The 27,148-nt window shown below is 45.8% G+C and overlaps 2 protein-coding genes across 2 annotated transcripts; both read right to left on the bottom strand.

Moving 5' to 3' along the window:
- Window positions 1-70: 70 nt before the first annotated feature.
- LOC143508772 (guanine nucleotide-binding protein G(o) subunit alpha-like) lies at window positions 71-10,778 on the bottom strand. The gene is made up of 10 exons (XM_076997405.1): window positions 10,563-10,778; window positions 9,638-9,782; window positions 8,734-8,825; window positions 7,827-7,919; window positions 7,432-7,592; window positions 5,296-5,424; window positions 2,749-2,878; window positions 2,184-2,255; window positions 739-826; window positions 71-390 (listed from the first exon to the last, which is right to left on the bottom strand). Exons 1-10 carry the CDS (start codon window positions 10,593-10,595, stop codon window positions 200-202), a joined length of 1,134 nt encoding a protein of 377 aa, XP_076853520.1. The 5' UTR covers window positions 10,596-10,778; the 3' UTR covers window positions 71-199.
- Window positions 10,779-11,047: 269 nt separating this feature from the next.
- Window positions 11,048-25,741, bottom strand: LOC143487838 (ethanolamine-phosphate cytidylyltransferase-like). Its single transcript, XM_076987063.1, has 13 exons — window positions 25,455-25,741; window positions 21,543-21,631; window positions 18,557-18,718; window positions 18,246-18,312; window positions 17,868-17,952; window positions 17,731-17,772; window positions 16,754-16,892; window positions 16,559-16,641; window positions 16,303-16,380; window positions 16,135-16,200; window positions 14,384-14,449; window positions 14,038-14,126; window positions 11,048-12,546 (listed from the first exon to the last, which is right to left on the bottom strand). The coding sequence occupies exons 1-13, from the start codon at window positions 25,574-25,576 to the stop codon at window positions 12,432-12,434; spliced, it is 1,203 nt and encodes a 400-aa protein (XP_076843178.1). The 5' UTR covers window positions 25,577-25,741; the 3' UTR covers window positions 11,048-12,431.
- Window positions 25,742-27,148: the final 1,407 nt, after the last annotated feature.

Here is a 27,148-nt window from a genome sequence, read left to right as displayed (position 1 = left end):
ACAAGTATATGAAATAAATCAAAAGATCAAAACCTGCAATTCAAGTTTGTCTTCAAATACACCAATCATGAAAATAGGAAAATATATTTATTTCATAAAACACATCCATATTGTACATACGCAACTTGCATGCATTCCGTATATTAAAACATTAAAAACACGTAGATTGAAGGTATAAAATCTTTAGCAACAGGCACGTTCACAGCAGCGAGACATCTTCAAGGTTCTGATGCACGACCGTGTTCAGGACGACGTTGAGCACTTGCCGCACGGCGGAGGTGTGTGTGGCGTTGGTGAAGTGTGGGAACACCGGCTTGCCCGAGGCGGTGGACCGCTCCAGAAACAGGGAGGTGAGGTGGTGCGCGGCTGCGTTTACATCACAGTCTGGGCCTGCACCACACAGTAGAGGAGCACACATGATGTCTGGGTCGATAAAAACGCACAGAGACACACGGCACTCAGAAGAAAAGGGGAAAGGTGATGAACTGGATCCTTATCCCAGCTCGCTTTGCTCTGAAACAGCGTGGAGCCAACCTGGTCATCAAGATGAAATAATTCACGTGCCCCAGAACTCCAATATATTCCACTACACGTTCCAATACATTTTGGGGCCATTTTCAGTTGGTGAAATTAATTTGTAGGAAAACAGCTTTACATTTTAGAATCTCCTAGTTTTCATTTGTGCAATATCAAACAGAATGAAGAATTACACGTTGCCTGCTCAGGTGATTTCATTACCTTTGAATTCAGGATAGTACAATCGCAGGTGTCTGCCCGAATGAATTATCTTCTGACAAAACAGATCGGTTTTGTTCATAAATAAAATCTGTGGATGCACACAAGAATTATAAAACAGTAAAAGTCTTAGAACAATACTTCCATACGGACTACACAAATGTAAATGAACCTGCTTGAGCCTAAAGTTAGTCTCCCCCAAACAAATCCCAACAGCCCCGACTCAGTTTATACCACACTTGATATTTAGCTGACGGGTTTAGTCAGATGTTAATAACCAGGTCTGCCCTCCCCCAACACCAGGCTAAGATTGTACGGAGGTGGTCTAGGACAGGCTTGGCTAGACCGTCAGGTACAACATGCTGCTCTAACTATGGATGCAGGTTATTTCTTTATGAATATATTTATGTGCATGCTGACACATGCCTTTGAACTTTCCTGAGGTGACCCCTCCCCCACGCTTCACTGTGCCTTTTATAGCAATAACGGAAGCAATTACACTTAGTTTTATAGATTGACCGACAGGCATCAAAGGTTTTGGAATGTCTTTCATAAGTATATTGCAGACCAAGCAATACTGCAATAGTGCATAAAATACACACACATATACAAGTACATAGATTTATACATCTTCAGCGTCAATGTACATCAATGAACAATGAACTTTGGTCTATAAAAGCTTCAGATATGCATTCAGAATGGACATGTTCATTTGTTGTCTTTAAGTGCCTACAGTCTACTGATAACACAGCAACAACTTTAGTTCTCATGTGAACCTACAAATAAAAGCCTAATATTATACTTAATCACTTCAAAACCCTGGACGATCCTCCACTAATCTCCTACAGACAAAACAAACACACATGCTGGCCAAGCGTTAGAGAAATGAGTCGACGAATAATACCTGTGGTACTGTAGTCTGTACCAACTCGATGCTACATGAAATTATATCAACACAGCCACTATATAAATTGATCCTATACACCTGTTAATTGGATTTATATCTGCAGGAGTCGTCTACTGCGTTACTTGTAAGAGACCTATTCAGCTTTACATTGGAGAAAACAAGAGAAGCATTGCTGATCATTTTGTGAGCATGAGAAATAAGGATGTTACTAGAGCAAGGCTTTATAACACTAACATACACTTCATTAATGATATATCTGTTGCTATTGCCAGTTGTTGCTATGGCGGCAATGAAGCTGAAGATGTAGGAAAGAACTCAAGAACTTTAGGACCATGTGGAATGAACGCTAGAATTTAAACATCTACTTTTTCTGAATCCACCTCCTAGAACTTGGAGGCACGTAGCTGGCACAAGACATCTGAAATGTGGCGTTTCTCTGGGTTCCTGGTGCTACGTCTACATATTTATTACAGTACACTGCAGATACTCACTGGAACCTTCATACAAACACACACAACTTTTCTACTGAATATGAACCTACCAGTGAAGCTTTTCTGAAGAACGTGTTGTTGCAGATGCTGGTAAAGAGCTCCAGACTTTCCTGCAGACAGTTCTTGTAGGGAAGAACATGGAGACGACCATTAGAGAAGAGAGGACCAGAAAACAAGAAGCAAGTTTATTATCATAAACTCTGAGTACCACTGGGACTCCATTTGAAATTGATGAACTATAGACATTTTAATAGTAAAAAGTACATGGACACTACACTAATGACAACCATCCTATTCACTGGGGGGCACTAACTCCCCTCTGGTGATCTCATCATGACAGACCCATGACAGATTTCATACGTTGATCTGATTGGTTGGGCTCGTGGTCCTTGTGGGACATTGCTTGGATCTTCCTGACTTCCAGAGGCAGGCTGGTATTTCCCAGTGTGCATCACTTTGTACCAGATACACTAACCTGCATGTTCGTTTGCAACCACTGATGTAATGGGCTTTACTTAGCCTAGAATATTCAGGATAGTAGACTAAATCAAGATGAATTACTCTTTGGTAGGCTGTTGGCAGGAGTTCGTAACAATTGTCAAACGGGTCACTCACCAGAGAGGGGTTCTGAGGAACGGTTCGATCATACCCAGTGAGAGCCACTACAAACATCACAGCCATGACATCATCAAAATGGCTGAAGCACTTCTTCTGCGAGAGCTGATGAGCACCAACATCATACACTCTGTGAACAGCAGCACAGAGTCAAGGTCAAATGTATTTGTATCGCCCTTTTTATTTCAGCCGTTATCACCAAGAGGTTTCACACATGTTCAAGTCCCCAGTGAGCAAGACAAAGGTGAGAGTGGCAAGGAAAGTCTGCCTATTTCTTCCTGTCATTAGGAAGAAACCTTGAGAAGAGCCGTATGTATGTATGTATGCATGTATGTATGCATGTATGTATGTATGCATGTATGTATGTATGCATGTATGTATGTATGCATGTATGTATCTCTCTCTCTCTCTCTCTCTCTCTCAGCATAAAGCACATGTTATGACTAAATAAATCATTTTGCATATAATTAATCTTATTCCACAATGGTTCAAATGTAAAGTCCTAGCAGGACAAGCATTGGGGTAAAAGTTATGAATACAAGACAAGGTTAAAATATACAAGTGCCAGAGCACCTCATTCTAAAGACCAATTAGCCATCACACTAAGAATTGGTAAAATAAGAAAATTTAGCCATGACTATCTTCCTTAAATAAACAAAATCAAAGAATATCATTTAAAAAAGTTCTGAAATAACAAAAAGTCAAAAGCAACTTCCATATTCACACTTGCTTTTCTTCCAGTTGTAATTCACCTTTTGCTTAGTTCTTGTGATGTTCGTGTTATTAACTTTCTAGTCTCCAATTGTGCGTTGAAAGATCCACTAATGTCAGTTGTACAACAGCAGAAAACTGCGTCCAATTTAACGCTGATTCACACCAGCCCGACACCGCAGTACGTTTGCTGAACCATGTGGACCCGAGGTGCTGGACTCACAGGAAATGGAATATGACCGATCAATTGAGCTCTACTTTCTGCGACAACTTTCTGCCCCATCGCTGCCACACCATGGAGTCACGAGCTGGTGAAACATTAGTGCTGCAACACTTGGTGCTTAACGAAGGACGCCAGTCATCACATCTACTTAACGGGGCTGCATCTCATCTCTGCTGTGGAGCATGTAAAGACTCTGAAACAGCCCAAGGTAGCGTGCGGCACCTCAGCGTTGGGGTACGTGGTGGTGGGGGGGGGGGGGGGGGGGGGGGTGAGCAGGACAGAGCACTCTCTGCTCCACACGGAGAAGCAAGCGTTCATCAAGCTCATCACTGCTAGAAGCTTAGCTCAAAAAACACTCAAAAACACAGTGCCAACACAATGCCGCTTTGTGTGCACAGCGATAAGTCCTGGAACAGCTGCCCACATCCTCTCCGCTATCACTCAAGAGACGGAGCCGGCCTGGAGCTCTGACACACGAGTGACTGCAAACTCCCTGACACGTTCTACAACACAATCACCTGAACGGGAGGCTCCACCTGAAGGCAACGGAGAGCAAGCACTCAAGATCTCGGACCAATTTCTAGATCGCTTCTCCATCTCTGTTGACAGCATGACGCAACATCTCACAGCTGGGCTTCCCAACAAGCCCAGGTTTTGATTAGACTCCCCAAGGCCGCTTTTTGGCATCTGTTCATCAGCAGAGGCAGGTGGAGAGCACGTACCCAGACCTTCTGGCCTCTCTACCACAGCAATCACCCAAACCTCAAGCATGCAGAGAGAAATTAAGAAGGAAAAGAGAAAGAAAGTGAGAGGTTATCAATCCCCTCACCTTTCTGAAAGGCAAAACAATCAATATTTCAGAGCTCTGAGTCACAGCACAGTGTGGGGGCCTCCTTCACTTGCATTAAAAAAGCACGATGATGCAGGTTCAGGCCCCACCCACTAATTCCAAAGTGACCACGAGCATCCAGGATCAGGATTATACTGGATGACCAAAGGCAAGATCATAAGACATCAGTCCACCAGAATTTTTTTTGTGCTGGTTATGTCAAGAGGGCTGCAGTCAGCTGCTGAAACCATGGTGTTCGGCCCACTAAACCCTACACGTATTGTTCACATGGCAAAGATACGTTTGAATGGGCACCAAAGGTGGGCATCATAACTCAGCTACTGTGATTTCATTTTTAATTCCTCTCACATAAGCTCAGGCTCAACCAAGACTACATCAGCACAGTCCTTGGCTACTGGATACATCCACAAATACTCTGAATAACCCCAAACAGTCACCCAGTTTAAACTACCAAATGGAAGATTAAAATGGTGCTATAGATCATTCCAAGTCAATAATGACAAACCGATCATTTGTCGTTTGTTCTGTGCACCTTATACCATCTTGTCTTCATGTGTGTTAATTTTGATAAACTCCCGATTGTCTTTGCTCTGCTGTCTTTCGATGTCTGCACTGGAGTTGTACCCTGACAGCGTTTCGTTATACTGTACAACTCTGTATTGTATAATGACAAAGTTGAATTGAATTGAATAACCAGGTCTAAGTAAATGAAGGTCTCTGTTTGGATACAGCTGTGCTTTGAGGGACGGTGAGGAACTTTTACCTGTACTGCAGGTGATTGTGGATGAACTGGGTTTCCACGACGCCACTGGTCCTCACTCTCACCCTCAGGACGTCCTCCTCCGTGGGGAGGTACTGCAGACCGATGATCCGGTTCAGGTTGTCAAAGAAGCTGCAGGCGTCACGGGCACAGGGCAGGAGAAAGACTCTGTTTAAATCATTTCGTGGTGATCGCAACCACCTCTTCAGCCTTGACACACAAGCCTCGTTCAACACAAGGTCATTTTTAATTACTCTGAAAGAGCAGGGGAACTACGTCAGCCCTAAACCAGGGCGCTGAGGGGAATCAACACCTCTAGGAAACGTTCTGTATCAACGCTGGTTAACGTGACGTCGTAAGGAGCCACTCGTCTCCTTCTGTTCACACCTTCCCTCTCCCCGAGTCAGGAGGCCAGCGATGTCATGTGTCCGCAGCTCTGCTGTCTGCCTAGTCAATCCCACTTAAGTCTGTTTAACCTGATCCTACCGCCGCTGCTCTGATCCCAGGTCAGAGAGAAACAACACAAACTGTCCATGTCGGTGACCTCGTCTACGATTAATGAGATGAGAAATGAGTGAAAGCCCATGATTTGGGTACCCATGAATCCGTGACTCCATGTGAGCTTGACGGAAGTTAGGAACGAGAGCATCAACTCGGAAAGCCATGTTTATAACCTGAATCCCTAGCCATGACATTTATCTAGCTCTGATCACCAGGCTGACAAAGCCACACGTCTTAGCCGCTAGCACTATTGAGCACCTGACAATCACCCAGCTGCACTGCACACCTGAGGCCGGGCGATAACTCCATCCAGAGGGCAACAGCGCTGGGATTTTCCTGATTCATTTGATAAGGTTGCAGTCTCGTAATGCTCCGTGTTAGAAGCCACTGCACAAAGGCGTGTGGAGCACAAGAACCACACACCTTATCAGGTGCAGTTCAGGAAACAAATAAGAGACCAAAATGGGGAACACACTGCTTTGCGATCAGGATTGGAGGGCTGTCTCTTTAGACAACAGAGAAGTCAAGATGATTTTCACTACATGAAAATTGCATAAAGACAACCAATGTGCTTTTGTACACTATGTTGAGGGTTTGTCATTCGCTGTATGATATAAACTACAAACAATAGCGGAGTGGGAAATACAGCACTGCAAGAAAATGGCCCTGAATGCAGATAAGAACGGCATTAGCATTTATTTATAGATCGGCTATCCAGGACAGCATGGTTCAACACGAAGGGCTTCGTGACGGAGGTGTTTACTGTAGCCCACACACACCCAGCAGTGCCGCTCATCACCCCAAAAACACACTGCAGCCCAAAGGTCTCCAGCTCATTAGGAATCAAGCGCTCGCTAACGGGGTCTGTCAGAACCGGCGGGCTCCTGCAAACAGGGCCTGTAGCAGGACCATGACAGACGCAGCACACGGAACTCTGGGCTGGGGGTCCTCAGATGAAATGGAAGTTTGTAATAAACCTGCTCTGGAGCTCGGTGGCAGGTGAATAAGGGAACGCTGTACTGAGAGAGAGCCATGAAGGGGCAGGGTCCCCAAGAGCTTGATCAAGGCACTTGTAACAGCTACAGCTGGCTACAATTACAAAGACAATTACCATTTTAAATGTAGTCTACCCATTTTGACATTCATCTTATGACTTACATTTTTTACATTTTAATAATTTTTAACAATCAACATTTTTGCAGACAATCCTACCAACACAACCAACCTAATGGTAAATCTAATGTCAAGATCTCAATGTGAGTGAAAACCAAGAAATATGTCAGCGACTTCGGACATTGTTCAACATGTTAAAAAAAAAACCTTCAGAATACTCACTAGGAATGGAAGTGTGATAAGAAATCTTATTTGTCATGGCCTGGTAATTACTGCAAAACGCTTCAAACCCAGTTAATCCCAGACCGCCACATGCAACCGAGCATGTCATGTACCCTCCCTTTGTAATTATTCTACCCATTTCCAAAACAGTCTCCGGCAACTCTTTCTAACGAGGCGGCAATTAAGGCCCTTTCAGCAAATGTCACAAGAGTCATTAGCGGAGATCTGCTCTAAAGTGACGGACGGAGAGCGGAAGGCGCCGTGTGCTTCTCGAGCGCGGGCTGAAGCACAGACGCCACTCACTAGAGGGCGGAGTCGTTGAGCTGGTACTCGTGACCCCTGGCGGCCGCGGCCCGCACCCCCGCGTCCCCCCACAGGCTGTAGATGGAACAGGCCAAGAAGGGCAGCAGCTGCTGGTCGTCTCCTACACAGCGATCGCAGGACAGGACGGCATGCGCGTGGGCCTGTAGGGAAACGTCCACGTTTACATTCGGCATTCTGCATTCTTAGACAATGAATAAAGAGAAGTGTGCTCGGGTAGAGAAAGGACGGTGTGTAATGTCTATAATAAGTGTGTTAATGAGCAAAGGGCACGTTGTCAGCAAGTGATGGCACGACTGGTGGATCTAATGTTCTCATCTGCTGTGTGGACCACTGGACCTTCTGAACCCAGCATGGCATGGAGATCTGCAGCCCACCTTGTTCTTCTTGTTGGCCAGAGTGATGTGGAGTCTGCCCATACCATGCAGGACAAACTTCATGGAGGTGAAGAGGTTGTCCAGTACTGCAGGCTGCTCGCAGAGGAGACGTCGAGCGCAAGGAGAGAAATCACACTAGACAGTTAGTTACACTTGATGGGGTTTCAATCATTTATTTCCAGTTAGCTGCAACATGGTCGTGATCTGTTAAATAATGAAAACAGCAATTTTACAGTCCCCCAATGAACACGGTCGTATTTTAAAAGGTAATTATCTGGTTAAGACTTTCCGCTCTCACTAGTCAGCAAAGACTCCATTTTGAGGTTGCTAGTCATTGATTGGTCCCAGAATTAAGCCACGGAAGATGGAAGGTGGAGTCCAAACCTAAACGGATGCCCAGTTTTGCACCTGCTCACAGGCACATGTTGCATGTCTCTGATGGTCTGTGCTTTCACATGCAGTACCACAGATCCCCAGTGTGTTTGACCCAGCACATGCATCATTCTCAAATTTACCCAATATATCATTTGGAAGAGCTTTTCTTTCATGTGTAGATGGGATGAACCAACCTGGGATCACATCTTAAACATGCTAGAGCCCATGACAGATTTAGTTGGGTTCTAGAGGTGTGGTCTCAGTGGAAACTCTCCCAAGGCCACACGAAAAGCAGCATAAGGAGAAAAGAAAAACACCTCAGAGTGAGATTCATCCAGAGATCTGACACCCTCTTTACTGAACTACTTCCCTTGAGAAATACACCATACTGCTGAATTGTCTGGCAGAGACAGCCTGATGCGTGTAAAGTCTGTACAAAACACAGTATATACAGCAACTGGGAAAAGAACCCAGCCATTGTATCCAATACTTTGCCTAACAATTCAACACAATTTCCAACAAGTCACTGTACCTTGAAAGTGGAAAGTTCTTCTTTGGTAAAGCCACGGTTATGAATAATCTTCATTTGCTTCAGAAGAGTGCTTTTACCGCTCTCTGGAGTGCCTAGAGGTTTGGAACAGAAGCTCTTGGATGTGGATTAACCAAAACTAAGGTGTGCAAAATCCATGTTAGCCAGGATTAAGCCCTCAACCATTCAGCAATAGTCTCCCATTAATATGGCAAAGTTGGACATTGCTAGAAGCACTCAAGACGCTTGCAATGTGGACTTTGGCATGTTCAGAGTTGAAGGTTTGGTTTAACTGAGGCCTTCTTGTAACTTCTTAGAGTGCATTTCTTCTCATTTCAAATAAAAAGAAATCCCATGTTACTGAATGTTTGTCTAACATTTTAAGAAACAACATTATAAATATTTAGACAAACAAATTAATTAATTACTATTTTAATTTAAATATTGTAGAATTAGCATCTATAAGCTGTCTTGTCATGCATTGTTTGTGGAATCCTATAGATCAAACACTCAATCCTGACACTTTAATCCAAATCAACTCCATGTTTATATAATCACCAAACAATTACTTGAAAAATACTCACTGTTAAAATGAACTAAAACTTAAACTAAAAAAGCTAAAAATATTCAATCACTGCTGCTTCCCTGATCAGAAACCACTAATGAGTGGGTCAGAAAGGGGGCGCTAATATACAGGATTCAGGTTGTAATTGTACACTTCCATATTTAGAAAGGCTTCAAAGTGTCTATTGAGTTTGAGGTGTGAGGCAAATCTTTCAGATAAAGTGGGTGATTAATGCATGAACTACTTATGCAAACAAACCTTCACCTAAACAAAAAGGTTTCCTCAATCTACCTGCTAAAAGTCCAAGTCCTTGATTCTTGGTAAACCATTCAGAAATCTTACCAAGCATGAGCACTCTGACCACGTGCATCTCCCTTCTGGCTTGTGCTTGTAGTTCTCGGTCTAGTTTAGCGCTGCGGTTCCTCGCCCGTTTCTCCTCCTCGGACACCCGTGAGGGGAGGTGCGCCTGCAGCGCCCTCAGGCATGCCTTCAGGTGAGCACCACACACCTGTGAGCGCTCCTCTCATACTGGACTACACACGTTTCACATCTCATCTCGTACTGGACTACACACGTTTCACATCTCATCTCATACTGGACTACACACGTTTCACATCTCATCTCGTACTGGACTACACACGTTTCACATCTCATCTCGTACTGGACTACACACGTTTCACATCTCATCTCATACTGGACTACACACGTTTCACATCTCATCTCGTACTGGACTACACACGTTTCACATCTCATCTCGTACTGGACTACACACGTTTCACATCTCATCTCGTACTGGACTACACACGTTTCACATCTCCTCTCGTACTGGACTACACACGTTTCTCATCTCATCTCATACTGGACTACACACGTTTCTCATCTCATCTCATACTGGACTACACACGTTTCTCATCTCATCTCATACTGGACTACACACGTTTCACATCTCATCTCATACTGGACTACACACGTTTCACATCTCATCTCATGCTGGACTACACACGTTTCACATCTCATCTCATGCTGGACTACACACGTTTCACATCTCATCTCATGCTGGACTACACACGTTTCACATCTCATCTCATGCTGGACTACACATGTTTCTCATCTCATCTCATACTGGACTACACACGTTTCTCATCTCATCTCATACTGGACTACACACGTTTCACATCTCATCTCATACTGGACTACACACGTTTCTCATCTCATCTCATACTGCATTACACCTGCGTGTGTTTGTGGCGAGATTTGCGTTATTTACCTGCAGAGATGTTGGGTCGAAACAACGAAACATCTGGTGATAATTCTAAAGACAAAATTCTGATCAGTGTGCTTTGCTCTGACAAAGTTATTAATAAGTCCAGCTAGCAGGCCGGACTGGTTAATAAAGTACTAGTTATTAGAGTACTGGCGCGTGCTGTGCTCAGGGGAAATAAAGAGTTCTGGACGCTCGTGGTGACGTAAAGTAGTTTGATTGGCACGTGACACCCGCAACCTTTCTGCTGAACTGCGCGAGCTCGCGTGTGAGCGCACGTGGGATTTTTCATAATTAATTTGGTTTATGTGGCATTTGCTGACTAGAGAAGTTCAACTGCAATGAAATAGCCCCCCCCCCCCCCCCAAAAAAAAAAAAATATATATATATATATATTGTATGCACAAATAATTTAATGAGCAAAAACATCATAAGACGATTAAAAATCTAAGTAACAAAAGGCACGAAAACGGATGTTGATATTGACAGTGATATATTGTACCAATTTGTCTTTACAGTATTTTATATACACAAGTACACAAACCACAATGCCATGATAGAAGGCGGGTGCCCTGTGATGGCGGGCACGCGCGTGTTAGAAACAGCGCTTCCGTCCATAAGGAGAGTTTGTTAAGAGTTACCATACTCGTATGTTTGACTTGTTACGATCACAATATTACTTTTGATCATGTGTCGCCCACGGTATTGAGAAATTGAAAGCGGGAGTTATTGGGTTTAAAAGGTTTAAGTTTAAAATCAGCATTAAGAGTACAATTTGAAAGAAATAACTACAACTAAAAATAAACTTTTTTAAGTACTTTAATTAATTATATTAATTATCAAACTTTAACCCATACATGTGATTGGGTTATATCTTAATAACTGAAGCGACCACTAACACAATATCGAAATGTTGTGAAAGTCCTGAATAACATTCACCTTTCAGTAACTGAGTTGTGCTTAGGCCAGTCATTTATAGAGGAACAGTGCCCTCCAGCGGCCAACCCTGTTACTACACACCCCACCAACTCAAGGTGATCATTGCGCCACGCTAGCAGCGCTGTTCGTGGAGTGTGGGCTGGTCTCTAAACGTGTATTTCATACAATTTACATCATCTACACCAGTGAGACTTTGACAGACATCCTGTTGGTTTTCAGCTGTTTTTTTCCAAGGTTGATCATTCATTGTAGTATATGAGCTAAAATGCTACTTCCAGACCCATGTGTGATAGCACAAATCTAGAACTAGATGGTCCCAGAGCTCAGCTTTCAGTCCAGACCGGTTAAAACACTGCAGACCATACATAAATGGGGTAAGGCAGCAAACATTTATCCCAAAAACATTTAAAAAGAACAGATGAGACTCATCTGCACTGACTACTGTCCCTTTCAAAGAGATAATATTAAAATTGACGCTATTAAATGTTATGGACGCCATGCACTCTGAAATAAACTCTACATATTAAAATAACAATATTAAATATGTTCCATTGCTTCAAACAAGAAAAGAAAATCCAATTACTGTGACATATTTAAATTTGAGAGGGATAAATACAGAAATCAGTCAATTATAATAGACTTATATTACATAAAATACATATTTACATAATGCGTGCAGGCTGTTGGAAATGGAACCGGATGGGGGGCTGGGTGGGGCAAGGGCTGGGGGTGTGGCTTGGAGTGGGGGAGGGGCAAGGGCTGGGGGTGTGGCTTGGAGTGGGGAAGGGGCAAGGGCTGGGGGTGTGGCTTGGAGTGAGGGTGGAGTGAGGTTTGGGGTGTGGCTTGGAGTGGGGGTGTGGCTGGGGTGGGGCAGGAACAGGGGGCGGGGCTGGGGGGGTTTGGGCAGTCCGTGATGGGCGCTTGGTCACAAACGTCCTAAAGCACTTCCTGAACTCTCTCTTTGGCTTTCTCCTCTTCTCGCTGCTTCATGGCCTGGATCACCGCCATTTCCTTGGCCTCCTTCTTCTGGTTCCTGGCCTCGAACAGCAGCCTGAAGACAGAATACAGCACACGACTCAAAAGCAGCATCGCCATGGCAGCAACACTATGGCAGCATCACCATGGCAGCATCAGAGTGGAGCCAAACTCGGGGGGAAAGAACCGTCGGTCTGTGTGGTGGGCTCTCGGGACAGCGCACACAAACAGCGCAAGGCTGGTCATTTGCATCTTGTTGACCACATTAAAAAATTAAGCAGCTCACCGTGAGAGACAGAAGAACTGCAGACATCTTGTGGATGCTTTGCTGCTTTGTACAGCTTGTTCTGCCAAAGTTTGTAGCCTGCAGTGTGTCGAGTGTAGTTTGCACTGTGTAGTGTGTCGAGTGTAGTTTGCACTGTGTAGTGTGTCGAGTGTAGTTTGCACTGTGTAGTGCAGGGGTGCCCATTACGTCGATCGCGATCAGTGTTGGTCGATCGCGAAGGAATGTGCGTAGATCGCGTGACATAAAAAAGTAGTGGATGAATCGCCCATCTGCACTGACGGTTGTATTTTGATTGCCATTCATGGTAGCCAATCTGACGTCTAGGGTTTGACACACGCAAATCACATCACACCCCCCCCACCCCCGCTCAACAAATTTCGTTCGCCACCTCACACCCCCCCACCCCCTGGTAGATCTTTCTGACTTGGTCATTGTGGCCACCCCTGGTGTAGTGTATCGAGTGTGGTTTGCACTGCGCAGTGTATCGAGTGTGGTTTGCACTGCGCAGTGTGTCGAGTGTAGTTTGCACTGTGCAGTGTGTCGAGTGTAGTTTGCACTGTGCAGTGTGTCGAGTGTAGTTTGCACTGTGCAGTGTGTCGAGTGTAGTTTGCACTGTGCAGTGTGTCGAGTGTAGTTTGCACTGTGCAGTGTGTCGAGTGTAGTTTGCACTGTGCAGTGTGTCGAGTGTAGTTTGCACTGTGCAGTGTGTCGGGTGTAGTTTGCACTGTGCAGTGTGTCGGGTGTAGTTTGCACTGTGCAGTGTGTCGGGTGTAGTTTGCACTGTGCAGTGTGTCGTGTGTAGTTTGCACTGTGCAGTGTGTCGAGTGTAGTTTGCACTGTGCAGTGTGTCGTGTGTAGTTTGCACTGTGCAGTGTGTCGAGTGTAGTTTGCACTGTGCAGTGTGTCGTGTGTAGTTTGCACTGTGCGGTGTGTCGAGTGTAGTTTGCACTGTGCAGTGTGTTGAGTGTAGTTTGCACTGTGCAGTGTGTAGTGGGTTCTGTAAATGTTCTGTAAAAGTAAATGAAGAGGCCTGTGGTCCCAGTAGCGTCTCCTTGCTGGTTTGTGTCATTTTCAGTAGTGTCGTGTCCTGTTCACTTGTGCTCTATAATGTTCCCCTTGAACAAGTGCCAGGAGCCACACTGGTACTGTCCACACCAGCAGGTGAACCAGGAGCCACACTGGTACTCTCCGCACCAGCAGGTGAACCAGGTGAGCGCTGGTACTCTCCGCACCAGCAGGTGAACCAGGTGAGCGCTGGTGGTGGGGGAGGGGCCAGCTCACCTGTTTTTGATGATCCTCTGTACAATGTCATCAGTGGTGAGATTGTTCCTGCTGTCCACGATACGCAGGATGTCTCTGCTCCTGGGGACCTGTGTGGAGGCAAAGCACACACACACACACACACACACACACACACACACACACACACACACACACACACACACACACACACACACACACACACACACACACACACACACACACACAGAAAGATGACTCGATCACACTTTAATACTCTTTAATGCATTATATGACATTTTATGCTAGATCAGGAACATGATCTACATGAAAGAAAACTGAATTAATCCTATTGCATTTTATTTTGCATGATGCGACCAGTACTCACGGCATATGGGTCAGAGCCATCTTGGTCCAGGAACACCTCTGTCTTCCCATGACAAACCAGGTCCACCTGCACAACAGAAGAAATGCAGCATGATACTGAACCCCAGAATGCTGGGTGTCACACTGTACTCAACTCCAGAATGCTGGGTGTCACACTCTACTCAACCCCAGAGTGCTGGGTGTCACACTCTACTCAACCCCAGAGTGCTGGGTGTCACACTCTACTCAACCCCAGAGTGCTGGGTGTCACACTCTACTCAACCCCAGAGTGCTGGGTGTCACACTCTACTCAACCCCAGAGTGCTGGGTGTCACACTCTACTCAACCCCAGAGTGCTGGGTGTCACACTCTACTCAACCCCAGAGTGCTGGGTGTCACACTCTACTCAACCCCAGAGTGCTGTGTCACACTCTACTCAACCCCAGAGTGCTGGGTGTTACACTGTACTCAACCCCAGAGTGCTTGGTGTTACACTGTACTCAACCCCAGAGTGCTGGGTGTTACACTGTACTCAACCCCAGAGTGCTGGGTGTTACACTGTACTCAACCCCAGAGTGCTGGGTGTTACACTGTACTCAACCCCAGAGTGCTGGGTGTTACACTGTACTCAACCCCAGAGTGCTGGGTGTTACACTGTACTCAACCCCAGAGTGCTGGGTGTTACACTGTACTCAACCCCAGAGTGCTGTGTTACAATGTACTCAACCCCAGAGTGCTGGGTGTCACACTGTACTCAACCCCAGAGTGCTGTGTTACACTGTACTCAACCCCAGAGTGCTGTGTTACACTGTACTCAACCCCAGAGTGCTGTGTTACACTGTACTCAACCCCAGAGTGCTGGGTGTTACACTGTACTCAACCCCAGAGTGCTGTGTTACAATGTACTCAACCCCAGAGTGCTGGGTGTCACACTGTACTCAACCCCAGAGTGCTGTGTTACACTGTACTCAACCCCAGAGTGCTGTGTTACAATGTACTCAACCCCAGAGTGCTGGGTGTCACACTGTACTCAACCCCAGAGTGCTGTGTTACACTGTACTCAACCCCAGAGTGCTGGGTGTTACACTGTACTCAACCCCAGAGTGCTGTGTTACACTGTACTCAACCCCAGAGTGCTGGGTGTCACACTGTACTCAACCCCAGAGTGCTGTGTTACACTGTACTCAACCCCAGAGTGCTGTGTTACACTGTACTCAACCCCAGAGTGCTGTGTTACACTGTACTCAACCCCAGAGTGCTGTGTTACACTGTACTCAACCCCAGAGTGCTGGGTGTCACACTGTACTCAACCCCAGAGTGCTGGGTGTCACACTGTACTCAACCCCAGAGTGCTGTGTCACACTGTACTCAACCCCAGAGTGCTGTGTTACACTGTACTCAACCCCAGAGTGCTGTGTCACACTGTACTCAACCCCAGAGTGCTGTGTCACACTGTACTCAACCCCAGAGTGCTGTGTTACACTGTACTCAACCCCAGAGTGCTGTGTTACACTGTACTCAACCCCAGAGTGCTGTGTCACACTGTACTCAACCCCAGAGTGCTGTGTTACACTGTACTCAACCCCAGAGTGCTGTGTCACACTGTACTCAACCCCAGAGTGCTGTGTCACACTGTACTCAACCCCAGAGTGCTGTGTCACACTGTACTCAACCCCAGAGTGCTGTGTTACACTGTACTCAACCCCTGAGTGCTGTGTTACACTGTGCACCTGTTGCCCTCCTGTCCCCTGCTCTAATTTATCCAGTTTGTACCTTGAAATGGTCCAGCAAATCCTTTGAAACAGCATACGGTGCCCCAATCACCACCTCCGAGACATACTTATATGGACCAAAGAAATGACAATGGGAAATATTATTCAATGATTTTAATTTACAATTATTTGGTTCAAATGACTAAAATTAAGATGAAAAGTAACTCACTCGGCAGGCTAGGACACTGAGGGTTCTCTCGTGGACATTCATGATGGGATAATTCTTCCCTTTGTACCGATTCACTTCCTGAAATAGAAAAAGCCATCTGCCATTTCTTATTTATTACACCTCAGCCCTGTAATTCATGATCTGCCTTAATCTGTATGACACATAGAGAATCTTGTAAACAAAATACCGCTGCACTGCAACAGAACCATAAGACGCACCATTGGCATAAAATAATCTTTCAAAAATTCAATCTTGCCTGATCAAAATGCAGACCCACAATAATGTACGGCTTGTCTGACAGCTTGTGCACTGCCTCTAAGAAATCCACATGGCCAATGTCTTCAGACCATCATGTCAAGGTGAATGACACACACACTGTGTTTCGTGCCAGTTTGTGGGAGAGGCTCCGCGACGCTTAGATTGGTGGAAAGACGGAAGCGTGTGAGGATACGAAAGAGGTCAAAGGCCCCGGCCACATAGATGATGGTGTCACCAGGCTGGGGTTCCTTCCCCGAGGCGAACTGGATGATTTTTTGGGATGTCTGCAGGAACTGGGACACCCCTGTCCAGGGACTGTGGCCTTTGGGACCCTGTAAAGCAAATCAAAATGATAAAGGAATAAAGTGATAACAGGAACCTAGATGTTGGTTTTTACACTGACCCAGGGCCTGCTTGTCTTAATGTGGATCTTAACCATAACAAGAGCAAACTGAAAACTGGATCCCAGATCTAAAAGTAAGCAATTTCTCTCAACACACATTAGAACATGGTAAACCCTTATGGCAAATGAGAAATACTATAACCTTGAGTTGATATTTTTGTGTTGCTACTTTTCTTCATTAGTAATTTATAGCATGTTTTTTTAAAGATGTCAAAGCAATTCCTGCTCTATATTGAGAATGGCTCAGAAACACTACCTAAGGGTCAAAGGGCAGCCTCAGTCTCTGGGAAACTGACCCAAACTCCAGCTCGGCACCAAAGACTCTTTTCTTTCTCGTCCTTTCAAGTGTTACTAATAAACTGTCAGGCATATTGAGTTGAAGTGATTCCCATGCTCGGTTTGGGAGCCCTGCACGACCTATGGGGGGAATTGGGGAGAGACAATATAAACCCCCCGGAAGCTAAAATGTACCCCCGAGCAAGAAAAGGGCTACAGGGACAATCTGACAGAATGCACGAGCGTTTCTGTCTTCCAGTTCAGGACTTCTTGTGCACGTCAACCAGTGGAATCTCTAAATATGATTGATCTGAGAATCACACCCATGAAAAAAAAAAAAAAAACATATTTATTATGGTAACAAAACTCTAACACTGAATCCAGGTCAGTAGAGTTCTATCCAAAAATAGCACGTACTTCTCGAGGCGTGAATCCAAAAGATGTTTATTTTCCATGGAGTAAGTGCACGGTTGTCCTGAACACAAACTCACCCTTCCAAAGTTGTCTGTGTGCTGCTGGTAGTCTGAGCTGCCCTAAGAGAGAAGGGACGACACAGGCGGGTCAGTAACGTCTTTTAGTGAGCAGCAGATGGCGCCATGGAGCACTTCTAAGGGCAGGAGGGACTCACTATGTTGCTGTGATGCGCCTTGGTCATCAGGAGCATCCGGCCGACCAGGTCCGTGGTAGAGACGCCCTGAGTTCTCTTACACTCCCTGCAGAGACACTCGAGTAAGAGCTGTGTGGGAGTCCTGACAGCCCTGCCTGACTGTGGAATCAGCTAATTGACCCCTGACATCTATCTGACCCCTGATCTCACCTGTATGTTTGTGTTCAGCTATCTGACCTCTGACCTCATCTGTGTCTTTGTGTTCAGCTATCTGACCCCTGATGTCACCTGTACCTGTGTGTTCAGCTCTGGAACTCCTCGGTTAATCTGCACCTGCCTATTCAGCCATATGACCCCCGATGTCTCTTGTGTGTTTTGCTGTGGGACACCTGATCTCACCTGTACCTGCCCGATGTTTTCACCTCTTCATAAGTGTCCTTGCCATCCACCGTCAGGGTGATGTCGTCTGAAATGGCCGAAATGTAGCAGAGAAGGTTAAAAACATGAAGAAGCCATGAGTATTACTGTAACAGCCATCTGCTGGTTTCCTCTGTAAGAGCAGAAGGGAACTGTCCCAAGTCCAGGCTGGACTGGGATTATCATAGGTCCAGTTTAATATTTTAAACACATGAATCGACTGATTTGGTGTTCTTTTGTAACTTACAGTGCCCTTTGTAAACAAGATTTGGTCTGCACCCAGTAAACCGTACCTCCATGCACACAGAAGTCGCAGTTGTACTTGTCCAAAGTGTCCAGGGTGGTGACGTAGGGGGCGTCCTCCACCATCTCATCCACCCACTTGATGGCTCGCACCATCTTATATCTCTCCGCCTGCGTGAAGACTGGAGGGCCCTTGTGCTTTGAAATCTCTTCTGCAGTTGAAGGAGGCGGAAATATCAAAAGACATAAAACATACATGTCAAATACCACTGAGAGACAGAGTGAGAGAGAGACTGAGGGAGAGTAGTTGTGAAAAACGTGGCACACAAAGAAAAAACGTTTGGGAACCATTTCAAATCAATGGGATTTCTGCACTTAACGGCATCTAAAATTATATTTTATTATCATAGAAGCCATTATACATACAGTATATATATTGTCTGTCTGTATATGTCTATGTATCAGTTGCTCATTAATGTATCCTTCATTTGGGATAATTCACGGGTTTTGAGTTTCTACACTTTATACATTAAATCCTCCATTTTCCCTGAGACTGAAACCACTTTTTTAGAGGTTCACATATTTTTCAATAAAAGACCTTGATTGTTGATGTTGTGACACAAAATATGAGTACTGTTTGAGTACTGTTTGTCAAATACAAATGCTGATATTTATTATTATTCAGACAAATTGAATACACTTCACAACAGACACATGCATAGAATTATTATTCACTGATATTTAGCATTATTAAGACACATTACATACTCCGAATGAGAATTCCAAATGAATCTGATGAGTCTGATAAGTCTGATGAGACTGATGGGTCTGATGAGTCTGATGGATCTGATAAGTCTGAATAGTCTAATGAGTCTGACGGATCTGATGAGTCTAATGAGTCTGATAAGTCTGATGAGTCTGACGGATCTGATGAGTCTGATGACTCTGATGCGTCTGATGAGTCTGATGAGTCTGATGGGTCTGATGCATCTGATGACTTTGATGACTCTGATAAGTCTGATGAGTCTGACGGATCTGATGAGTCTGATGACTGATGCGTCTGATGAGTCTGATGAGTCTGATGGGTCTGATGCATCTGATGACTTTGATGACTCTGATAAGTCTGATGAGTCTAATGAGTCTGATGGGTCTGATGAGTCTGATGAGACTGATGGGTCTGATGAGTCTGATAGATCTGATAAGTCTGAATAGTCTAATGAGTCTGATGGGTCTGATAAGTCTGATGAGTCTGACAGATCTGATGAGTCTTATGACTCTGATGCATCTGATGAGTCTGATGAGTCTGATGGGTCTGATGCGTCTGATGACTTTGATGACTCTGATAAGTTTGATGAGTCTAATGAGTCTGATGGGTCTGATGAGTCTGATAAGTCTGATGGGTCTGATGAGTGCACAGCTGGAAGCCTGAGGTGACTGACCCCTAGAGCTTAAGTGAAAACATGTTAAAGCTCATGTCTTGCATGGCTGCAGTCTGTACAAAAACACGCTGGGTCATCATGCTGGGTCATTACGCTGGGTCATCACGCTGGGTCATTGCGCTGGGTCATCACGCTGGGTCATTATGCTGGGTCATTACGCTGGGTCATCACGCTGGGTCATCACGCTGGGTCATCACACTGGGTCATTACGCTGGGTCATCACGCTGGGTCATCACGCTGGGTCATTACGCTGGGTCATCACGCTGGGTCATTACGCTGGGTCATCACGCTGGGTCATCACGCTGGGTCATCACGTGGGGTCATTACGCTGGGTCATCACGCTGGGTCATTACGCTGGGTCATTATGCTGGGTTATTGCGCTGGGTCATTGCGCTGGGTCATTACGCTGGGTCATTACGCTGTGTCATCACGCTGGGTCATCACACTGTGTCATCACGCTGGGTCATCACACTGGGTCATCACGCTGGGTCATTACGCTGGGTCATTACGCTGGGTCATTATGCTGGGTCATTACGCTGGGTCATTGCGCTGGGTCATCACGCTGGGTCATCACACTGGGTGATTACGCTGGGTCATCACACTGGGTCATCACGCTGGGTCATTGCGCTGGGTTATTGCGCTGGGTCATTGCGCTGGGTTATTGCGCTGGGTCATTACGCTGGGTCATTACGCTGGGTCATCACGCTGGGTCATCACGCTGGGTCATCACGCTGGGTAATCACGTGGGGTCATTACGCTGGGTCATCACACTGGGTCATCACGCTGGGTCATTACGCTGGGTCATTACGCTGGGTCATTATGCTGGGTCATTACGCTGGGTCATTGCGCTGGGTCATCACGCTGGGTCATTACGCTGGGTGATTACGCTGGGTCATCACACTGGGTCATCACGCTGGGTCATTGCGCTGGGTTATTGCGCTGGGTCATTACGCTGGGTCATTACGCTGGGTCATCACGCTGGGTCATCACGCTGGGTCATTACACTGGGTGATTACGCTGGGTCATCACGCTGGGTCATCACGCTGGGTCATCACGCTGGGTCATTACGCTGGGTCATTGCGCTGGGTTATTGCGCTGGGTTATTGCGCTGGGTCATTACGCTGGGTCATTACGCTGGGTCATTACGCTGGGTCATCACGCTGGGTCATTACGCTGGGTCATCACGCTGGGTCATCACGCTGGGTCATTACGCTGGGTCATCGCGCTGGGTTATTGCGCTGGGTCATTACGCTGGGTCATCACGCTGGGTCATTACGCTGGGTCATCACGCTGGGTCATTACGCTGGGTCATTACGCTGGGTCATCACGCTGGGTTATTGCACTGGGTCATTACGCTGGGTCATTATGAATCTGCAGCTCAGCTGCTGCCCACGTGGTCAGGAAGCGTAGCGGCCTGCTGGGGTTGTGGTGCCACTGATAAAGTAATCCTGACGCAACACGTTTCACATGCTATCCCTTCAGGCACGATGTGTGTGTGTGTGTGTGTGTGTGTGTGTGTGTGTGTGTGTGTGTGTGTGTGTGTGTGTGTGTGCGCGCATGTGTGTGTGTGTGCGCACGCGCGTGTGTGTGCACTCACCATCTGTATGCACTCCAACTATAAGGTAGTCTCCCATAGCTTTAGCCTGTCGTAGCTGGTTCGAATGTCCATAATGGACCATGTCGTAGCTAAAAGAAAGTCAAACAAGGACAGAAACATTACAGAATGCACACACACACACACACACACACACACACACACACACACACACACATCACTTCTGATTTGGGCTTGTATAGCTTTGTGTAATGCTTCTTATGTAACCCCTGGAATTGAAACTCAAGTGTGTAGAAGCTATCAGAATACCAACACTGGTATTATGACTAAGGGTTTCTCCAGAGTTTAGCATAGTGATTATCAGTGTGACTACAGAGAAGAAGTCAGCAGGATGTTGGTCTGTATTGGGACACCAGTACTTAAATCAGGAAGCATTCTGAGTGTTCGCATTTTCAAGTCACTGAAGCACAGCCCTTACATTCAAATTAGCTAGGCAGCCTAATCAGATTAGCTAGAGGAGCTAATCAGATTAGCTAGGCAGCCATATCAGATTGACTAAGCAAGATTGAGAGATATTAACACAGATGTAATTTACAACTTCACAAACAAAACAACAAAAACATCTGTCTGTGCAGATAAAAAATAGCATATAATCAGAACTCCTTTATTATGCATTTAATATACATAATTGAAATAGTTTTATTAAACCATGCCTATGCAGTGACAAGAGTAATGCCATCCCCTCTAGATATAACTATGATTAATAACCCATGGAGGAAGTCACCACTAATATGGACACATCTGAACAAATGCATTGAGTTGCATCTTTTGGGCCATCGGATTATTACCAGCATTCTACGCAAGATAACGCAAGACCAAGCTTTTGTTCATGAATCATGAATGAAAAACAGCCATCTTAAGACAAGAGAATCACGAAGACAACCACTAATCCCGTGGGGCAGCTAAGCTACAGGCGAGGTGAGGTGCAGAGTGTTGTGACTCCAGTGTGGGGCAGGACGTGACTCCTGTCTCCTGTCTGAGGGACAGAAATAAACATCTGAGGACATCTGAGGTACACTGTGGTGCTATCACTTTCCCTTACGATCCAGGCAAAAGTTTCCACCTGACTAGAGGTTGTACCCCACCCCTCTGTTTTTAATTTCAGGCGTGTGGTTTGTCTCGTATGTGTTTTTCTTGTCTTTTAGCGTGGTTCCATCGCTGTGGGTCACACAGGTTTACCAAGGACCAGGGGACAGACTGATGTTTGCATAAAGATGAATCCTCTCTGCACTTTTGATCCTTTCAGCTGCCCTGGCACACGAGTGTGGAGTGGAAAAATTGGGTCAGGTGTCACACAGCGTCGGCCTGGCTGTGAGATGTGAGCTGGCAGAGTTCCTCCATCAGGGGCGGGGCCATGAATGAAGGCATTTCCTCCATCAGGGGCGGGGCCATGAATGAAGGCAGTTTCGGGGCTACAGGGAGGAGCTTATGGAGCTTATGGAACATGCCTTTGTAACTTTGTGTGTGTGTGTGTGTGTGTGTGTGTGTGTGTGTGTGTGTGTGTGTGTGTGTGTGTGTGTGTGTGTGTGTGTGTGTGTGTGTGTGTGTGCGTGTGTGTGTGCAGTTGTTTTGACCCTGAAGCATCTGACGGTCAGGTTACACTGTTTCTTTAAGTAGGGCCATGGTCACAAGAGCATCATCAAAGGACCATGAAATATTAACTAGTGGAGCTGGTTAACAGACACCCAGAGAGCATCTGAGCTCTTCATTCTATTGGCCAGGGAGCAAAAGATCACATTCTTCAGCAGAACATTCAGTATGTCCATGATAATAAAAAAGGTTCAGTTATACTGACTTGGTATGTGGTGTCATATTAATAATCCTGTTCTAAGGAAGCATGAAAATCAGATTCTACAAACTGCAAATACTTGGTGATCCCTTGGTCAGATGTCAGCAAACCGTCTGTCTTATATGTGATAGCATACGATGAATTACATGGGCATGATTCACGTTCAGGCTGTTTACTGCCTCTTGTGTTTAAGCATAAAGCAGCACAATGGTGGCTTCAACAACAACAAAATAATAATACATTTAAAAAATAAATAAATGTAACTTTTGATACTATTCATAAATCCGAAGCTCTTGAAAGCACTGTAACTGTGACTTTTCTAAGATAGCATCCGTTAACAGGACACATGATGATCTATCCCACCTATAGTACTGCAGATGACACAGTGCTGAGAACATCATAAACTTTCAAAATATCCTGTGAAGGGTTGTAATCATAAGTTCACCTCGCACTCTGCCCTGGCTGTAGTTAGGTAAGCAAGAGAAAAACGCAGCACTACGTTGGACGAACTTTGGATTTTCCGGAAGCTCAGAGGGCATGAGATGCACTTTAACCCAGATTGCTTCCAACTGCCTACCCAGTAATCCACAAATCAGGTCCTGGAGCTTCACTGAATCAGAATCACAATCTGAATCAGATCATCTGTAGTAGGCTCATAAGGGTCTGAACCAGCCATGTCCCAGAGGTCTGCGGTGGATGCTGAGGTCCTTGCTAGGGGGTCTATTACCCCCAGCAGGGTAAAGGGGAACGTTGGGCAGGTTGTGGGTGCAGAGGTGTGGGTAGCAGGGGTGGAGATGGGAGATGGAGTTACAGCTACGCTCTATGAGTATTTCAGCGCCCTGAATGAATTCACCCCACTGTTAATATTCCGGCATTCTAAACATTCTACCACATTCCACCACAGCACACGGGCGGCTTGGAATAACTGGAATTCTCCACCAGGAAAGCCACATAATCCTATATGTGCATGAATTCAAAGCATCCGGAGTGCAGCATTGTGGGTGAAGAAGGTGTGTGTCAGTGTTCTGTAAGACCCACAGCCTTCAAAACACATGCACATTCATTCCAAGCTCAAACAATAGCCAATTTGTTTGTGCCTTTGCTTTAGTTCATAAGCATGTTACAGCACAAAGCCATGCCTTAGCCCACACACACACACACACACACACACACACACACACACACACACACACACACACACATTGTTATGAGTGTGTTATAGTTTGTTCATATAAGTATTCTAAAATCCCCTTACATAAGAACTTGCAAAATAAGCAAAGCACGTTTCTATATTAATGTTGATGTGGTCAAATGAAAAGATTAATTCCTACACAGGCAAATTGACCTTTTGTTTGGCTGGAACCTGATAATTCTGATACTTGATAATCTGATAATAAGCATTAAATTTATTAGTAACAATCATATTTCATTTCACTAATTCTGCAGTCAGTGACACTGAGGATACAGACTGACTCACTGAAATATTATGATGTCCATTGTAAGGTATGACAGTACAGCTCACACGCAGTACATTAGTACATCAGCGTAAATGTGATACATCCGTTCAACAGTCTGATGAATGCGTGTCTAATTGCGGCTGGTCTGACAGGCTCAAGCACAATACAGTTCCGCTAAAACAAACACATGCCTGCACGAATATACATGCGCGGTACACGCGTCCAACGGTCCCAACAGAACCCAGAAGAACCGCAGAAGGACGGAGAACTTCAGCGTGTTGCGTGTTATTACAGTAAAAGCTGAAGGTTCTTCGCACTGGTGTAGAACCAGAAATGTGTCCAGCGTTTAGTAATAAAGTCACAGTGATGGTATATTTATAAGTCATGATGAATGATGGCTTGGTTTGACATTCGGTGTCGCTTCAGGAATAAACCGGGCCGAATGCAAGAATATATGAGACACGACGGAGATGATGCGAGCAGCTCGGAGCAGAGGATGAAGCACTACTGCCCGTTGGGTTTGACCTACAAACGAATTAATGCCCAGAAAAGCTGAAGCTGATCAAAAAGCCGATTATGATAATACAGAGACACTGCAGCTCCAGCCCCTGTGTGTATAACAGAAACTGGTCTCGATCATTTACTCACCACCCATCACACCACACTCGAACGGACCTCCTCCTCTTCTCCGGACTGCAGGCGGTGCCGACCGGGTTCGCCTCCGCGGGTTGGCCCAGTTCGCTGGCCTGATGGTGTCCGTTCTTGATCATTCTGAGTGCAGGAAATGCTCAAACGTATTCCGAGATGCATGCACAGGACGGAACCACGCCAGATAAACCAACTGATCTTTAGATATATTGACGTTATCAGCGCTTCTGCACTAGAGTGCCGTCCCGGTACCGGTCCGCCCCCTCTACCGGGGAAGTGGCGTCACGAGGTACCGGGTCGTACGATGGCAGCTTCCAGTCAGCAAACAGCCGACATGTTGTTACATAATCACGATCCCAGCATCATAGAATTATTAGTAGCCAGACATTAAAATGAGGAATATACATATTTGTTCACTGGGCTCCGCTATGTAGATATATGGAGGTGTTGCGGTATCATAACCAGAACTGTAGCCACATTCAGTCCGTTAGGATACAAGTCACACTTAGGATACAAGTGTAAAGAAATAGGATGATTACCTATTTTATTTCTACACACTACATGTATCAGCCTAATATTGTCTGACCGATGAGGATGAACATCAGTAGATCTGATAGATCTTTATGAATGTGGCTTTCTGTTATATTTCCCACGTAAATCAACCTCAAAGGGATGTGGCTCGTCCCTTATCTCTTCTGTTTGGCTTGTTGATCTCTTTGGTGGATAAATGCATGACAGAAATATGTTATTGTGGGACTAATCATTTTTTAAGTGGTTATATATAAGTGGCAGGTTGAGGAATGTCTGTTGTATAATCATCATAACCTACAGAACTATGATTACTCAACAGCACGGAGATAAACACTGAAAGTGATTAGAACAGGATTTTATTATTCTTACGATGGTAGCACAGAAATGTGGGGAACGTTATCGCCACCATTGGGAGATTAAATATAATTCATCTGATATGAAGAGGTGTGTATTTGCGCTGGTGGACCAGCAGATGGCGCGCCAGGGTGCGCCTGGAAAAGTGCGCTCACCAGTCGCTACTGTGCAAGCATGTGATGTCAAGGCTGTCCACAGGTTAACAGACGGAACAGGTTAACAGACGGACAGTCTGTGACGAGTTTGAGTATGAAGCTGTCGCTCAGGTCGAGAAATCAACAAAACGTGACCGCAAAACGCGCCACCACGGGGCCACGTCCACCTGCGATACAGGCGCAGTTGGCGACGTGCAGGTCAGTCTGTGGCCGCGTGAGCCACATTCAGCCGCTGGCGGCGGGAACTGGGCCAGGCACCCGCCGCCGAACTGGGTACGGATGACGGATGCCGCCCTACATGGACCGTGCACTCACCTCTCCCCTCCGCGTGCACAATTCAACACACGTGGAGGCTTGCGGAACGCCCCTCACGTGCGCGCACCGCGTTCCCGAGGCGCGAGCCCTTCACGTTGCGCACGCGGGCCACTCGGGCATCTTCAAGCAGGACGGGTCGGGTTACCTATACGTCCCTGGTGCAACTCCCAGGGCAGTGTAGTGGAGGTCTGCTGTAGTGGAGACTCCTGGATCTGCTGTCTGTTGTCAGCACCACGTGGTGCTAGGCGCAAAATTATACATATTACAAGATTAGAGACCAAACGCTGCTGTTTGATGTAGTGCAATTAGTGTAAAAACGATCTATCAACAAAAGAGCCA

The sequence above is a fragment of the Brachyhypopomus gauderio genome, chromosome 2 (assembly GCF_052324685.1).
Source record: "Brachyhypopomus gauderio isolate BG-103 chromosome 2, BGAUD_0.2, whole genome shotgun sequence".
NCBI classification, from domain to species: domain Eukaryota; kingdom Metazoa; phylum Chordata; class Actinopteri; order Gymnotiformes; family Hypopomidae; genus Brachyhypopomus; species Brachyhypopomus gauderio.
Note: the sequence above shows the minus strand (reverse complement) of the source record. Positions and strands in the feature narration are given on the sequence as shown.

Bases quoted from the DNA above. Each gene is read 5' to 3' on its own strand.
- LOC143487838 (XM_076987063.1), bottom strand. From the start codon at position 25,576: ATGATCAAGAACGGACACCATCAGGCCAGCGAACTGGGCCAACCCGCG. The intron at 18,313-18,556 runs GTACGGTTTACT...CGGCCATTTCAG, and splicing joins CGACTTCTGTGTGCATGGAG to ACGACATCACCCTGACGGTG. The intron at 16,893-17,730 runs GTGAGTTTGTGT...TTTGCTTTACAG, and splicing joins ACACAGACAACTTTGGAAGG to GGTCCCAAAGGCCACAGTCC.
- LOC143508772 (XM_076997405.1), bottom strand. From the start codon at position 10,595: ATGTTTCGTTGTTTCGACCCAACATCTCTGCAG. The intron at 7,920-8,733 runs GTACAGTGACTT...CTCTGCGAGCAG, and splicing joins AAGAACTTTCCACTTTCAAG to CCTGCAGTACTGGACAACCT. The intron at 2,256-2,748 runs GTGAGTGACCCG...CTTCCCTACAAG, and splicing joins TTCCTCAGAACCCCTCTCTG to AACTGTCTGCAGGAAAGTCT.